General features: G+C 36.7%; 1 protein-coding gene across 3 annotated transcripts in view; it reads left to right on the top strand.

The window, feature by feature from the left end:
• LRMDA (leucine rich melanocyte differentiation associated) overlaps window positions 1-15,259 on the top strand; it is a 643,108-nt gene that overhangs the window by 340,945 nt on the left and 286,904 nt on the right. For all 3 annotated transcript variants that reach the window (XM_027649410.1, XM_027649409.1, XM_027649411.1), the window contains exon 3: window positions 8,505-8,631. In XM_027649410.1, the coding sequence (XP_027505211.1) occupies window positions 8,505-8,631 (127 nt within the window). The remainder of the gene's footprint in view (window positions 1-8,504; window positions 8,632-15,259) is intronic.

The following is a 15,259-nucleotide window of genomic DNA, read 5'->3' as shown; positions in this document are numbered from 1 at the left end:
TACCAGACTTTCCACTGCTATATAACCATATACAGTAAAATACTGTGAGAGGTTTTTTTTCATTTTTGATGTCTTTTCATAGTGCTGATTGGTGCTGGATAAGGTCAAAATTTAGAGGTTATGGGTACAGATGGGGAACAGTATCCATCGTAGCAAATCCCAGACCAAAAGGACTACTGCTGGCAACTTAGTCTTGTCTGTGCTATAAAGGGTTTGGGTCTTTTTACTGTAACTGTACTGGCAAATTCATCATCTTTGGTGGAAACAGTTTTCAGAAGCAAATAAAGTTGTAGCAAGTGTGAACACTTATAATGGTAAGAAAATATTTCTCCACTGGCAATGAAAGTTAGCGATACAGTTGTGTAGCCAAGGCCTTTCTGTTGGAAATTGAGCATAAATTCTGTTTTGTTACCATTAGAGGGATATTTTGATTCTGAGGAGTTGTTGGTAAAAACTGTTGGTGTATTGTGTGGATCTGGGCACAGGCTAAGATACCACGAAGAGGTGATAAAGGAGGGTATGGAGACAGAGCAGGGTAGATAGCAGAAGGAAATAATAAATAAATGGGAGTCATACACTGTGTAACAAGTACTACAGTGTCTGTGGTGTGCACCTATGTAGATCCCTGTCATTTTAAGTTGTTCTAAAGATATTTTTTAACATCAAGGGATTCAGCGTTATGTCCATTAACAATTCTCTGCTATCATGCTAAAGCAGTCTATTAGTCGTTCTCACCTCTTATAGCTGGTCACAAAGGCCAGTCCCCTTGCCTCTCTCTGCTTCATCTTTTTTATTAAGTTTATTAAAACTAGTCAGATTATACTTTCTTATGGCACAGGCTGTGCTTGGTCCATTCATTATGGTTTCTTATCTTGGCAGGCAATCTGAATTGAACGGCAGCTAGTCCATTATGCACATATGAAGCCCATCACTCCTCCAGCAATGGCCAATTCATCAAACATTTATCTTTTGCCCTCTGAGCAGTGCGTCAATTTGCTTGTCAATCCTCAGCCTTGGTTGTTGTGGAAGATGGGAGAAAAATTACTTTTCTTTTCCCCTTTCTCACTGAACTCTGGTAGTCGAAATGGGCTTTACTCTACTCACTCTACAGGCTTGTTAGCCCCCACTTCTCTGTGCAAAAAGGGGAGGGGTCAAGTTACTATCTGAATTGCAGAGTGACAGATTGATCCAAGATACAGTAAAGCTTTCATTATGGCACTGCCTTTGCACTTGAATTTCCTCATATTTCCATTATAATACTGTTTTTTAGGCGGTTTATAAATAGGTTCTTCACTTGGCACATGGAGCTGAGAGGAGCTTTTAAGAATAAATACATTGCAGGATTTTAGCTCTTTGTGGGTTGTTTGTTTGTTTGCTCTTTTTTTTTTAAACAGGGAGGTTTGGTAAACCCTGACATATTCTTTCTTTATTTCTAATCAGTAATACTTAATTAATTGAATTCTTTCAAGTTCAGGAAATGGCAGTAACCTTTTTTTTTTTTAATGCTGTTTGTTTTACTAGGACTGAATCCATGTTAAGATTGGGAAAAAAGACAAATAAAACAAGAGACTTGCATCCAAGTTTTTCTCTTAAGTCCTCTAACCTTATTATTCTTCATCAAATACTTTCAAGAAATATTAGCAGAAGAATGTTAAAATCCATACTTAGAAATATTAGAGAAGTGATGCATCCACTGAACTACTGGTGATGTTTTTTCCAGAACACCCTTTGACAAACTATGAATGCATACAGTCACTTGCTCTATGCTTGATAATTCTTAGCACTGTTTTGCCGACTGTATTTTGTTATATGGTACTTATTTGATGACTAGATGACTAAGAGCTCATTTTCTGATCCATTTTGTATTATTTTAAAATATTTTATATGGCTTACATAAAAACTGCCTTGCCACAGGCTATAGTACACTGATTGTAATTTTATTTAAATTTAAACAAGATTGTAACAGTAATATCATATAAAATCTTGGCATGTTTAATCCTAGAAATGTAATATGAAAACTTAAGCAAAAAGAAGTCTAACATGAAGGATAAAGCTTGAGCTGTATTAATGGGATCTTCTCTTGAGCAGAGGTGTGTTAAATATACACAGTGAAATCTGAGACTTTAAGAAGTTCATTAGAAAAGAAATTGAACCCATCACAGTCAGACTAGTTACAAAATTATCTTTTTTTTATTCATTTGTTTCTTTTATTTCTCTGTGTGTGTGTGTGTTTTGTTTTTTGGTATTTTTTTGTTGTTGTTGTTTGTGGGTTTTTTTAGTAGAGTCTTGGTAGGAGAGAATGGTGGTTGAATGACTGAATGGTTGACTGTAATATGTTTTTGTGAACTACTGAAAGCTGTAATTGGGATTTGTGGTTTATTTCACCAGCTAAATAATCCACCCCTATGGGGGACAGCTCTAACAGGTTTTTTTACCTTAATGTTGCATATTCTTCTATAATTTCATTGCAAGATTTTGGACAAATAGGCTGTGTTCACCCCTCCCAAATATATGTGCTTCACTGAGCCTCACCTGAAGGTCTGATGCACCTTCTGGAAGTGCCCATCTTTTCTTTCTGCCTGTAAGGAGTTATGAATAACTGGGCGTCTGTAGATTTGTTACTTTTCAGATAATGTCATCATTTGAGGAACTGCTGCTTAATAGCAAAATCCCTCTCTCAAGAAATTCTGCATTTCTGTTTTATAATTGGTAGTAATGGGTCTGAAATGTTGTGAACTTAACTTTTAGAATTCAAAAGGCTCATCTCTATCTATCTGTTTATTGACTCTATTTTTGCTTCTGTTTTCTTTGGGGTTTTGGGGTGGGAGGTGACTTGTAAGGGTGGAGAAGTTTGGGTTTCTTTTTTTAAGCAATGGAATTTGTTGGGTAAGACTCAGAACAAGACTATTAAAAACCAGAAGAAGATTCTGAGTTTTCATGAATCGCTGCCATTTTAATATGCTTACGTAGCTCTAGTTGTGCGAGATGTTTTCATCCCAATCTTTCTGGTAATACGGTGTCCTATGTAGTCTTGTATGCTTCCAGTGTATAAGAAAATGGGAAAAACAAGGGATTGATATTTATTTTATTATATATCTGGAAGTTAAGTATGACCTTTATGTGAAAAGATTCAGAAACTAATTGTAGATCCAGTTCATAACTAAAGTTTAATCTTTTCTTGTGGAGATCTCTTTTTCGTAGGTATTCAATGGTACTGCTCATTCATTTATTTCCATTTTCTCTTTTGCTGACCATATTCATAGCATTGACTCAAGTTTTATTCAAATAGCTACTTACAGATATTTTGTTTACTAACAGAAAGATGGAAATGTAGTGACTGAAAGTGATGCAAAATTCTACCTCTAGACAGCCTGCAAAATACTAACATTCCCTCTGATAGTAGACAAAACAAAGCATTTCTTGTTTTCAAAACACTGACAACCTTGTTATCCATTGAACAGAATTTCATGATTCGTGTTTTATGACTTGTCTACTCTAACCTGGGCCCTGGCCCACACTAGAAATTTTGGAAGTTCTTTACTTTCACTGGGGTGCTTTTTTTTTCCTGGTGTTCTGCCTTGGTCCAGAAGTCATGTCAGATCTGTCCACTAAATACTTCATTCTGTTTTCTTTCTGGATCTATTATCATGCAGAAAACTGTGAATAAACCCTACGTAGAACTGAGGGGGGGAGGGGGAAGCATTTATTTTTGAATACTGCAGGATCATTTTTTGATGCTTTACTTGTACTTTGTCTGCCTGATTCATATATATATATATATATATTAACATATTTATTACTCTTTGTTTTATTTTGGTGAGGTTAAGTCAAAGGACTAGAAGTCAAGACTTCTGGGTGTTATTTCTTGTCTCATAGAAAATTGCTGGAGGTCACCTTCCGTTAGTCACTTAACCTCTCTCTGCTTTACTACAAAATGGAATTTTAAGCTCAGCAGGTTTTTGAAAAGTAATTCATTAATGTTTAAAAAAAATGCTTTGTGCTCCTTGGCTGGCAGGTGCTGGAGAAATAGAATTTGCATTTCTATTTAAATACTGAAATTATCTAGTACAAGGGTTCTCATGTTGATTCTGCTCTCCTGTAATCTGTTAAAACATTAAAGGCAAGAAAAAAGGTATTTTAAAAAGCTCTTGTTTTGTAACAGCTCCATCTTTAACTTCTGCTAATGGCTATCTCTTCTCAACAAAGTGCAAATCAATTTCAAGGCTAAACCCAAACTCTCTCATTTACATATTGTTAACTGCTCTCTCTTTTCCTGTTAAACAGGAGGAAAAAGTCAATTAGATATGAGGCAGCTGTCTTATTAATAGAGGGGTGGGATAAAATGTGGGGAATACTTCTTTTTTAGCATATGCTTCTGAGCAGCTTGTTCTTCTGGACAAGGACAACTGCAGAGTACCAAGGTTTGTCTATTACATGAGAGGGTTCTGCTTTTTTTCATTTATAAAATGTCATATTTTCATTGTCAAATATTACCAAAATGAAGACTTGCTTTTTACTTGCATTGTAACCAAATCCCTGTCAGGTCAGAGGGACCACATGAAATAGTGTAGTTGACAATTACCATGCATACACATATAAAAAAAAATAAATTTCTGTCGTGACATTCCTTTATGATTAAAACTTTTTACAAACCATGAATGAATTATGGAAAAGAAAGCTGGAAGAAATCATACTGATTAGCCAAAGAACTTGGATAAAATGACATTTCTGAGACCTTTATATTCTAAAGGATTATTTACTGTCTGCTTACAGAACATCTTAAGTCGTTTTGCAGAGGGAGTCAGTTTCCTGTTTAACGCAGTGTTTTTGTAAGCTAATGAGGGCAAAGCGTGAGCCATAGGCAATGATGCTGTGATATTAGCTGTGACAGGGAGCTTGATCATAATTATCTTAACGAGGATAGGGTTAATTACAGTGGAAACTTAAAGTTTTTTCTGTTTGAATGAGGCGGCACTGAATACGTTGTGATGTTTTGTCGGTTTGATATGACTTTGAAAATTGCAATGGAAATCCCTTGGCAGCACTTGCTCTCCTCTGGGAGCAAAGTGTGAGCCCTGCAATGGGGTAACTGAGACGGTACCTGTGGGTGAGATAATGGGCAGCTTTCATGACGTTAGAGCTGGGACAAGCAACCCTGCAATCCACCTTAGTGATGTTTATTAGCCTTTTTAAAGTAGGGCAAACAACTACTTGCCACTGGCCCTTCAGTGCTGGTTGTATTGTTGTGGTAAGATTGTGCATTTTTTTTAATATACTAATATGGAAAGACATTTTTTTAATGCCGTGAACTATGAGAAAACAGCTCAGATTTAATTTTAGACTGGTTCTCTTTCTTAAGGGATGTCCCTCTTTTTATACTCCTCTCTTGGGTTGTTTGTGTCCTTCCTATGCTGTGTATATATACACATTCCTCTCCTGTTTTGTAATGGGCTCATAAGGAAATATTTGGAGTATATTAATATTACTCTCATCCTCATTAAAAATAAAAATGATAGTATTTTGTGCTGATTTCTGTCTCAGCTTCTCAAAAATGTTTTCTGTATATGAATTCCCAATTGCAATCCTTTCTTATCCGCCATGTGCAGATGGGAAATTGAGGCTCACAGAAGTTATGGGACTTGCTGAAGTTTGTACCATAAATCTATCATGGGGATTGTACTTAAAACTTTTACATTTTGGAGTACAACTGCTGGGCAGTATTTTCTTATATATCATGATGGGAGATGATGCCTAGAATTCAGTAGCTGTAATCACTGAATGATAGCAAACACTTTTATTTCCTTCTGGATAAGATGAAACAAAGAATTTCATGAATAGCAAACTAACATATATCTGTAAATTTATATTAATGGCTACATCCTCTCTCTGTACTGTGGCAACCCCTCCCATCTCCCTGGACTCTGAATTTAGGTGATTAAATCACCAAGTGCACACTGCTCTGATGACATGAAAACAGCAATTATAAGCAACCCCCTGTGTAACATGGCTCCTTTTTAACTGAGCAGCTAATAACATTACATGGCAAAAATTAGCAAAACCAGACAGGTGTAAGGAGATTTGCGCACACTTTTCTCTGCCTATCTATGAAACTAGTACCCTTGTGTTCAGCCCAGGGTTGTGAAAGAAAGGCTGTTTCAATAGGCAACTCCCTCTAGTGTTTCAAGGCCTTTTGTCCCACTTCATGGCTTGTCATTTTGTTTTATGCCTCCCCTGCAGCAGTTTTGGATGTGTGCTTTCTTCTCCTTGCCAGTTGCCAACCATTTGCTGATTCTCATGATAAGAGTATTATATTTGCATAACATAACTCAGGAACAATGTGTATTTTGATGCTGACACTGACCAGAGCCCAAGCAGTGTTTTTTCACAAAGGACCTATTAACATCCCATAAGGCTCTGTGGTGCTGACAAGGAGGTGGCCTTCTCTGAACTCTTTTGGCAAGTCAAAGTCCTACATTGAAAAGTGAGGTTTGGAAATAATCCACTATTTATATAATAAAGAGTATTTAAGGGGAATTTGCTAAACTAGGTTTGTCAAACTGAAATGAAAACTCATAACAGCTCCATAAACTCACTGCTACTTCCTCTGGGTTATTTTGCCTTTTAAAGGTACTTGGGGGAAAGCACTGTCTCAGATGTTTGCTGATTTCTCCTCTGATCTTGAATTTGGCAAAACCAAGTCTGTTGCAACCTTTTGCTGAACTAGCTAGCTCAGTGCAGCATGCTAGCACAGCTCTTAATGGAGTACAGTTTATGTAGGCCGAATTGAGGTGTTGTTTTTTTTTTTAAATTGCTTATTAAAGGCAAGTGCAAAAAGTGTTACTCTTACTGTGGTGATTGTTTCAGTATAATGTTTATAATAGAGGCTTTTATTTTTTCAGCTTCAGAAATTGTAGTCTGAAGGCGTTGTAACAAAATAGATGGGCCATAGGGTATAGACATGGCAAATTTTCCTCAAGTCTGACTGCCCTGCATCAAAATGTCATTAGTAATAGTTGTACCTCCCTTTCAAGTCAAGAGACTGTGAGCGCTTTAGAGTCCTTGGACTGAAATACACTGCTTCAGTGTTGTGCGAATGTTACTTGAATATTCATAGTTTAGTGTACAGTACCCAGTGTAAAGGTCACAGACTTGATTTCTTTCTGTTGCTTGAACCCTCTGACTGTGATCTATAAGTTGTTAGTAAGTTGTATCTACAAAAGCTGGATCTGGTTGTTGTTGTACAGATGAATGTTAAATTGTCTAATTTGAAACCCATATACTTTCTAATAATTGTGTTTTCCTCCAGTAGTAGGGTCTGTAGAACATTCTAACAGGGACATTTTGATCTTTGCCAAAAACTAGGGAGAGGGTGGGGAAATCCCCTCAGTATAAATGTCATTGCTAACTGAATAAATAGTATAGACTGCATCTCCCTTATTCATCACATTTTAAAAAACAGCCGGGAGATACAGTGATGATCTTTCCACTGGTAGGCATAGTAGATCAGCTGTCAACTCATGCAATCTCAGCATATCTTTAGGTATCTGGTAGGTGAATTAGCTGTGAATGCGTGTCTGTGCGTATGCTTTGTATATCATGTGTCTTAGTTGATTAATGTGTGGTTTTGGTTTTTTTTTTTTACTGTTGGAATGTGCAAGCATTAAGAATCAAGCTTGGAATAGGTGTCTTAATAAGGTACTGAAATGTTCTTTTTTAGTTGTTTTTTTTTTTCCTTGTACTTTGCTATCGGAGGAATGAATACCACCAGAATGTTTTTTATTTACAAGTCATCATCTTCACTGCCATGTTGTCAAATGCTCCTTTTTAAAGCTACTCTCTGCAGTCTGACCTGTGGCTTGACAGTGGGATAGTAAGTTCTGAGAAGAAAACAAATGCCTTTTCTCTCCAGAGTAATTCTGCATTTTATTTTGTAGAGAACATTTCACTTTGTTTGCAGGGACTGAAAAAGCTAATTAAGTGGTTAATAAAAAGGGGAAAAAAACCCTCTTCTACATTTCCTATTATTGCACGTAAGGTAACTGCTAAGAAATGATACTTGAAGTTGTATTTATTATTGTTAGCAGGGTATGATATTTCTTGGCAGAAATGATGGATGACAACTTAAATTTGTGTCCAGGGAATGAAGGTGAACTGTGACAGAGTTATTTATCTTGGGAATGGAGGTTAGGGTCAGGCGAGGCTGGGTGCCTGAAGGCACAAGACATTGACAAATTCATCCTGCAGGCCCCATATCTGAAGCCTTTTGTTTTGGATCCTGGCTACTCACTAAGTGACCCGCATCCTTCATCCTGCCAGCATGTGAAGGATGTGTTGCAGTGCCAGCACTCCCCTTGCCACTAATGCTTGTCATTCACTCTTCTGACAGGCCCAAACCAAAACTATTCCCACTCCTGAAAGGGAAGGTTAAAATATTTATTTCAGCTCATAATGGCCTCCCTGATTTAGGGGAGTATCATTTTTCCTGTTGCCTTTGTCGTTTGCAGGTCACTAGAAGGACTGAAAACATTCAGTTACTTGGAAGAGCTGATCCTGGACAACAATCTACTTGGAAATGACCTTCTGTTACCCAGGTTACCCCACCTCCATACCTTAACGCTCAACAAGAACCAAATATCCTTTCAAAGAAATACCTGCAAAATGTCAAATGAGTTTTATGTGTCAGCCAAATTAAAGTATGTGAAATATAGCTCATGTGGAGACAAAGCATTCTCTCGTTTGGCACCTGGAATACTTCATAGTAATTTATTATAGGTCATTCATAAATGAAATGCACCATTATATCTTCCTGTTGCTCCATTTTAGTGAGAGATCTAAGTTATGGCTCTGAAGAAATCTTTCTAACAGATAAAATAGAGAAAGAAAATAATGTCAGTGCTACCAGTGTGCAGCAGTTCCTGTGTTTGCTTGGGGTTCTGTTGCAGGCTGACCTCTAGTGGAATAGAGCGTGCAGTGAAATGCTGTTACATTTTTATACTTTAAATAGCTCTTAAAACATTAAAGTAAAATAAAATTAGTTTAAAAAAAACACACAAAAATTTTAATACTTTTCTCTGTTTTAATGAAACTGTAATATCCACAATTTGATAGCTGCTGTGCAGCTGCAGCTCTAAAAGCAAGTCACTTGGTGTTCCAGTTCTGTATAAATTCATATAAAATACTATCCAAATCAAGGTCTTAATACATTAAAGTATTTTGATGTATGGTTCAGTCCAGTCGTAACCAATCAGTCACTTTGCCATATGCCTGAAGTTAGTGCCTGTTTCTGTTTATTAAGAATAAATATTTCAGCATTTGTCTAAGTACTCTGCTCAATCTGAGCCCCTAGTCTGTGGACTTATAGATAGTGGTCTGTAAAAACTAATTACCTGCAAGTTCTGTGGACATAGACTTGATTATTACATAATTTTCCCATACTTTGACCCTTCTGGAGATTTGAACATGTGTAATATGAGATTTTACAAAAGAGAAGGGTGATCAAATTGTGGCCGAAAGGCCAACTGAGGCCTGCAGAGTCTTAGAGCACAGACTGTTAAAGCCCTCTCCTTGTAATTGCAGCGTGAGGACAAAGCTGCTCAACTGCAGGCTTTTATTACAGACAATGTAAACAGAGAGCAATTTACTTCCTACTAAAGCAAAATCCTCCTACTGAGGGGAATAAAAATAACTGCAGATTCTACGATTTCTGCACTTATTTTTGACTCTGTAAATAAATAAAAATCAGCAGAGTAACTTTTTTTTCTTGGAGCCCTGGAAATTTGCCGAGAGTGTTTCTTGCACAGTAACCATCGTTACTGTACTAGGTATTTGGCTAGATTTATGGTTAATGTAGGATACTGTGGGTTGGATTTGAGTGACTGGTTTTATTTTTTATTGTTTGGTGCCATAGTAAAATCTGAACTGATGAACAATGAACAAGAACATTTTTGGTGATACATTGGGTGGTGGTATGTCTGATGCAGTATATCTCCTTCTACAAACCATGGAATATAAGTTTGGTCATAAGACCAAAAACATGTGATTATATTTGTCCTTTGAGGGAATGTCAAGGAGAAATTTTACACTTGCCAAAAGGAGGGAAGGGGTATTGTATAATAACTTAGTGAACAAAATCAGAGAAAAAAAAATTATCCTGTCAGAGGTAATCTTTAAAGAATTCCTGCTAGTCTCACAGACATACTAAAATAGTATTGTCAAGTGAGTAAGCTCTCAAAATCAATGATAACATGGTAAGAAAGATTTGATCTATCCTGGGATTTTTTTTAATTCAATCTAAAAACTATGAAGTTAGAGCTTTGAGAGTATTAAGCTACCCAGGTTATAGAAGTAATGTATGCATTTTGTAGTGTGCTACCAATAATTTAATAGAGGAGTTGCAGGAGTACTTGTAAAGCATCTAATGTTTACAAACTGCCCAGGGAAGAAAAACCAACCACTGTCCATCATTAACATTTTGAGCCCTAGGCACCAGTGATCTCTTGTAGGGAGGATACATCAGCCTTCAGAAGCGCAGAAACCTTCTAGATTCTTCTTTTCAATGTGACTGCCATATTTGAAAAAGATCTTATTTGAACTTGAATCTCTTCCTTTAATGAATTATTTCTCTGTTGAATTTTTTGAAAAATGTTAAAAAAATGTACATTTAATAGAATAATGAAATACAATACAGAAAAGATTGTTCAATATATGACAGTAGGACTACATAAAGGACAAAAGTGAGCGAGGAACACTGACCTGAAACAAGATGTCAATTGGTGGAATATTATTATGCATATATAAGGAGAGTGAGAGAGAGATGAAAACAAACAAAAATCCAAACTGACCCCTATGAAAATTGGAATGCCATGTAAAACTTAAAACTCATATGAGATCTTTCCTGGGTATTTCTTAATATTAGTGTACTCTTCTCTCCTTTTATGGCTTCATTTTGATCCATATCTTGTTTTGGTAGTTCTGATAAGAGCTTTCTACTCCTTTTACATAGTTCACTTATTGTGTGACGTTGTATGTGTAAACAACATTTGGCCCCTCCTAACATAGTGTCTGAGGTGAAGAGGCAGGCACTGGTCTCTTCATTCTCATGACCAGTGACAGGACTCAAGGAAACAGCATGAAGCTGCGTCAGGGGAGGTTTATGTGAGATATCAGCAAAAGCTTCTTCACCTAAAGTGTGGTTGGGCACTGGAACAGGCTCCCCAGGGAAGTGGTCGCAGCACCAAGCCTGACAGAGTTCAAGAAGCATTTGGACAATGCTCTCAGGCACATGGTGTGATCCTTGGGGTGTCCTGTGCAGGACCAGGAGTTGGACTCAATGATCCTGATGGGTCCCTTTCAACTCAGCATATTCTATGATTGAATCTAGATCTAGGTTTTGAATAGTTTAAAGGAAAACCAAAATATTTCATATGACAGAGTGGGAAATCTAGAGCTGGGCAGAATGCCTATAATGGTATATACATTGCTTGTGGCAAGAGGAGTTATCAGTGTGATTCAGAGGTAAGGATTACATGTTTCTGAGTCTTTGAAAACAGCATAGTGAGTACCTCATCTGAAGAATATACCAATAGCTACTTCTGATATAATGTGTCTTTACGCAGGTCTTGTCATGGTTTCTAATAGTTAGAGATTTGCTTAACCTGCAAAGTGTAGATTGTAATTTATTCTACCTCTGTGCTTGTTTCTACATTGTCCTCAAGTGCTTGAAAGCACAGAAGTCCCAGCCTGAACAGAATCTCATTATGTTAAGTGCTGAGGATTTGATGTGTAGATTGAGTGAATATATTAAAGACACAAATTATCTCCTATAATGCATGGTTCCCCATCTCCACTAAACAGAGAACTGAGCTAAGTTCAATTCAGTTCAGTACAGCACTCTTCCTGCATATACTTCTGAGTTCTCCATGCCACAATTATGGATTTAGTGAAGTCTATGTGACTTGTTAGAGAACTGCTGTACCTGATGAGCCAAAAATCTTTCTTCTGGAATAAAGTGTGCCTGAAGTAAAAATTAAGTAATGTGAATGCCTGATGCCAAACATCTGTGGAAGAGGGAAGTAGTCTTCAGTCCAGGTGATTCCTTGTGCTGTTCTACAGCAGTGCTTGGACGAGTTCAATTCCAGATATCAAAACCTTTTTAAAAATCCTGAGCTGCCACTTTGTTCTTGACTGTGATGCCTTGGAAACCTTGAGCAACATTTGGACAGAATAATGTTAAAAAAAAAATCTAAACAAAAAGTAATCTTTGTGAGAAAGAACATATGGTTTCATGATGGACCTCTATAGAGAACTAGAAATGTAATTTTATTGCAAGAATAGAAACGTTCTCACATTTGTATACTTGACAACATTGAAACCTGGTCTTCAAATCTGCAGCCTTGGAACTATCAGGATTCTGAAATATCTTTAAAATCACTGGCAACTCCAGCTACACAGAGAAAATTAATGCTGCTCCAGGAGGCAGAATGGGATTTTTTTCCCCATGTGTTTGGTATGCAGGAAACTCTCCATGAGATATATGGATTTAGTTAATTACCATCCATGCCACGCCCTTTCTTTCTTGAGCAAAATGCTTTCAAAGTCAGTGAACAAGGCCTTATCTGAAGGTCCTAGCTCCCTACCAGATAAGGTTCAAGCCAGAGTGTGGCGTACAAATGGCTGTGTGTGACATCCTATTGCACATAGGGAAGGGTAAGATGTATACTTGCATATTGCAAGCTATTTCTGTGGTTATCCAACCTTGAAGACCTAGCACATTCTAATGGAAAAGCATTCAGGTGGCAAAGATCTGTTCACACTGCATTCAGAGGAGAATTGGTAACTTCTGCTTCAAGGCTATTTGACTGTAGAATAGTTTGTGATTGCTACATTGTGTTTGTGATAAATTTAATTGAAGCAAATGTTTCAACTGGGAATAAATATAGGTACCTTTCTCATTCATGACTCTGGTAGAAGTGTTATCCAGCTGTTTTAATGTTAAGTTGATTGCAGCACCTACATGACAGATAATTAGTTGACAGAAGATTTTTAAATGAGAGTTTGGGGTCTTTCTATGTGGTAGTCTGGAATTCTGCGTGATATTTCTGATATTCTCATGTACATATTTCAGAAATATTTTCCCTGTAAAACTGATTGCTCTTTACTTTGTCTCTTTGCTTCCAAGGACTTCCAAAAGCTGTAATCAATGAAGTTCCTTAATATGAAAAGTTCTCCTGCAGCTCCTCTGGGAAGTGAACTAACTTTTTGAAAGGAAATGGTGGAGCAACTTGGAAAGCAGTGAGAAAAAGCACAGGAGTGGTTACTTTTCCATATTTGAATGTGTGACTAGTAAAAAACTGCTAGCTGACAAAAAATTTACAGAATGTGTGACTAGTAAAAAACTGCTAGCAGACAAAAAGTTTACAGAAAGAAATCCTAGATTTTCTTGCGTACTTCAAACTATATCCAAAATAATTGCATAGTAAGATAAGAAACACGTATAGGTTTGTTTGGATAGGATAAATTAATTTAGAAACCATTAGCAAAGGTGTTTCTGCACAGGTTTGACTTGCAGTTGTTCCTGAGAACAACCATGAATGTGGTTATACCAAGAATGCCAGTAAGGAAGAAATAGTATGGAGTTTGGGGATGACCAGCATTAGTTCTTAGTACTTAAACCTTATATTACTCTACCCTGGAAATATGCTGGAGGGACACAGCTAAAGAAGCTCTTGAGAATACAGAAATCATGAATACTGGAGCTCATACAACATCATCCAGTAGTTTCTGTGTGAATCTCTCAAAAATATAAAAGACTCAGCTTAGCATCAGAATGACTGATCCAGCTTGCAAGGTTCTCCAAACGTTGACTAAGCGAAGTGACATTATACTATCCACCCAAGAGTTTACAACTTTGACCTTACTTAAATGTAGTATTTCCTGGGAACTTGTCTTTGAAGGGTTTGTAGGGGGACGTAGTCCTGACTATCACTAGAATTTTGACCCCTGTTAAAGCATTTTCTACAAAACAAACAAACAAAAATGTTATAAGCTTGCATTGACAGTTAATTCTTAGGAGATACCTAATTTGCTTTGGGCTTTTGATTGTTCTTTTGCCTTCTGGAGAACCTCAAAAATAGCAGTCTTGGCTACCAGACAGTGAGTGAAAACAGAAGTCAGAACATGCCTATTTGTAGGATATTTTTGGTTACACAAAACTTGCAAAAAAATGATATTACTCTGCAGCTAAACCAGACCCACCATAGTACTATGTTTTCCAAATAATTCTGTTGCTATGTTTCAGAATTGCTGGTGGCATTTGTTTTTCAGAACAGAAAATACAGTGACAAGGTTGTGTATGATTGTGCATATGTCTACTTGTGAACAGTCTACTGTAAATATGCATGTATGGTGTATATATCTGTGTAACAGTGTGAAGAGGTTTTAAAAAATTAATCTCTGAGAGATACGCAGTTCTTTTAAATGTTTCCCTAACTTAAAGCTAGAAACAGTGCAATAAATCAGTAAAGATTTTGATGAGGATGAAATTTTAAATTATGTCCAGTATGTTTCTGTTCATTGTTCATGAAGACCAGGTTAGATTTTTGGAGAGGTCCATTGTTGTATAGTTGCCCAGAATTGATGTTGTAGCTTGTGAGCTGTATTACTGAAGAGTTTAAAATTTTAATTAATACAAATTTTTATTTTACTCAACATCTGTTAGAAAGAGAGGCATTAATGGATTGGTAATGATGACACTTGAATTAGGAGATGGATTGCCACACTAAGGCACTTTAATTGTCATAACAGTGATACTTTAAACCATTTTTCAAACAATGGACTCTAGTGTAAGTATTGGCATCACTGTTATGTATTCACCTGATGATCAGTGACACTGACTTTGGAAAGATCAGTCCAGGGCTGTTTTCATAGAGCTTTAAATAAGTAAATACATTTTCACTAGCACTGTCCATGGATTTAATTGTGATTTTTCTTTTTTGAAGAGAATGGAGCTGAAATTGGTCTTAGAAATAGCACAGCAGGATTTTCAGCTCTTTGGCTCTGATTGCACCAGTATGACCCTCCTTAGACTGCAACAATAAACCATAAAAAAGGAACCTGGCAATAAAATTTCAGACTTGCTTTTGATTTTATCCCTCCACATTTTCCTAGCATTGTTTTAGAAAGACTTAATACTTTTGATGGCATCATATAGTTCCGATATTGTAATTTAAATAAGTATATGACATGCTGATCAACTAAACAG

This window comes from Corapipo altera, unplaced genomic scaffold (assembly GCF_003945725.1).
Source record: "Corapipo altera isolate COAL_440 unplaced genomic scaffold, ASM394572v1 53, whole genome shotgun sequence".
Lineage (NCBI taxonomy): Eukaryota > Metazoa > Chordata > Aves > Passeriformes > Pipridae > Corapipo > Corapipo altera.
This window is presented reverse-complemented; position numbering and strand designations above follow the sequence as displayed.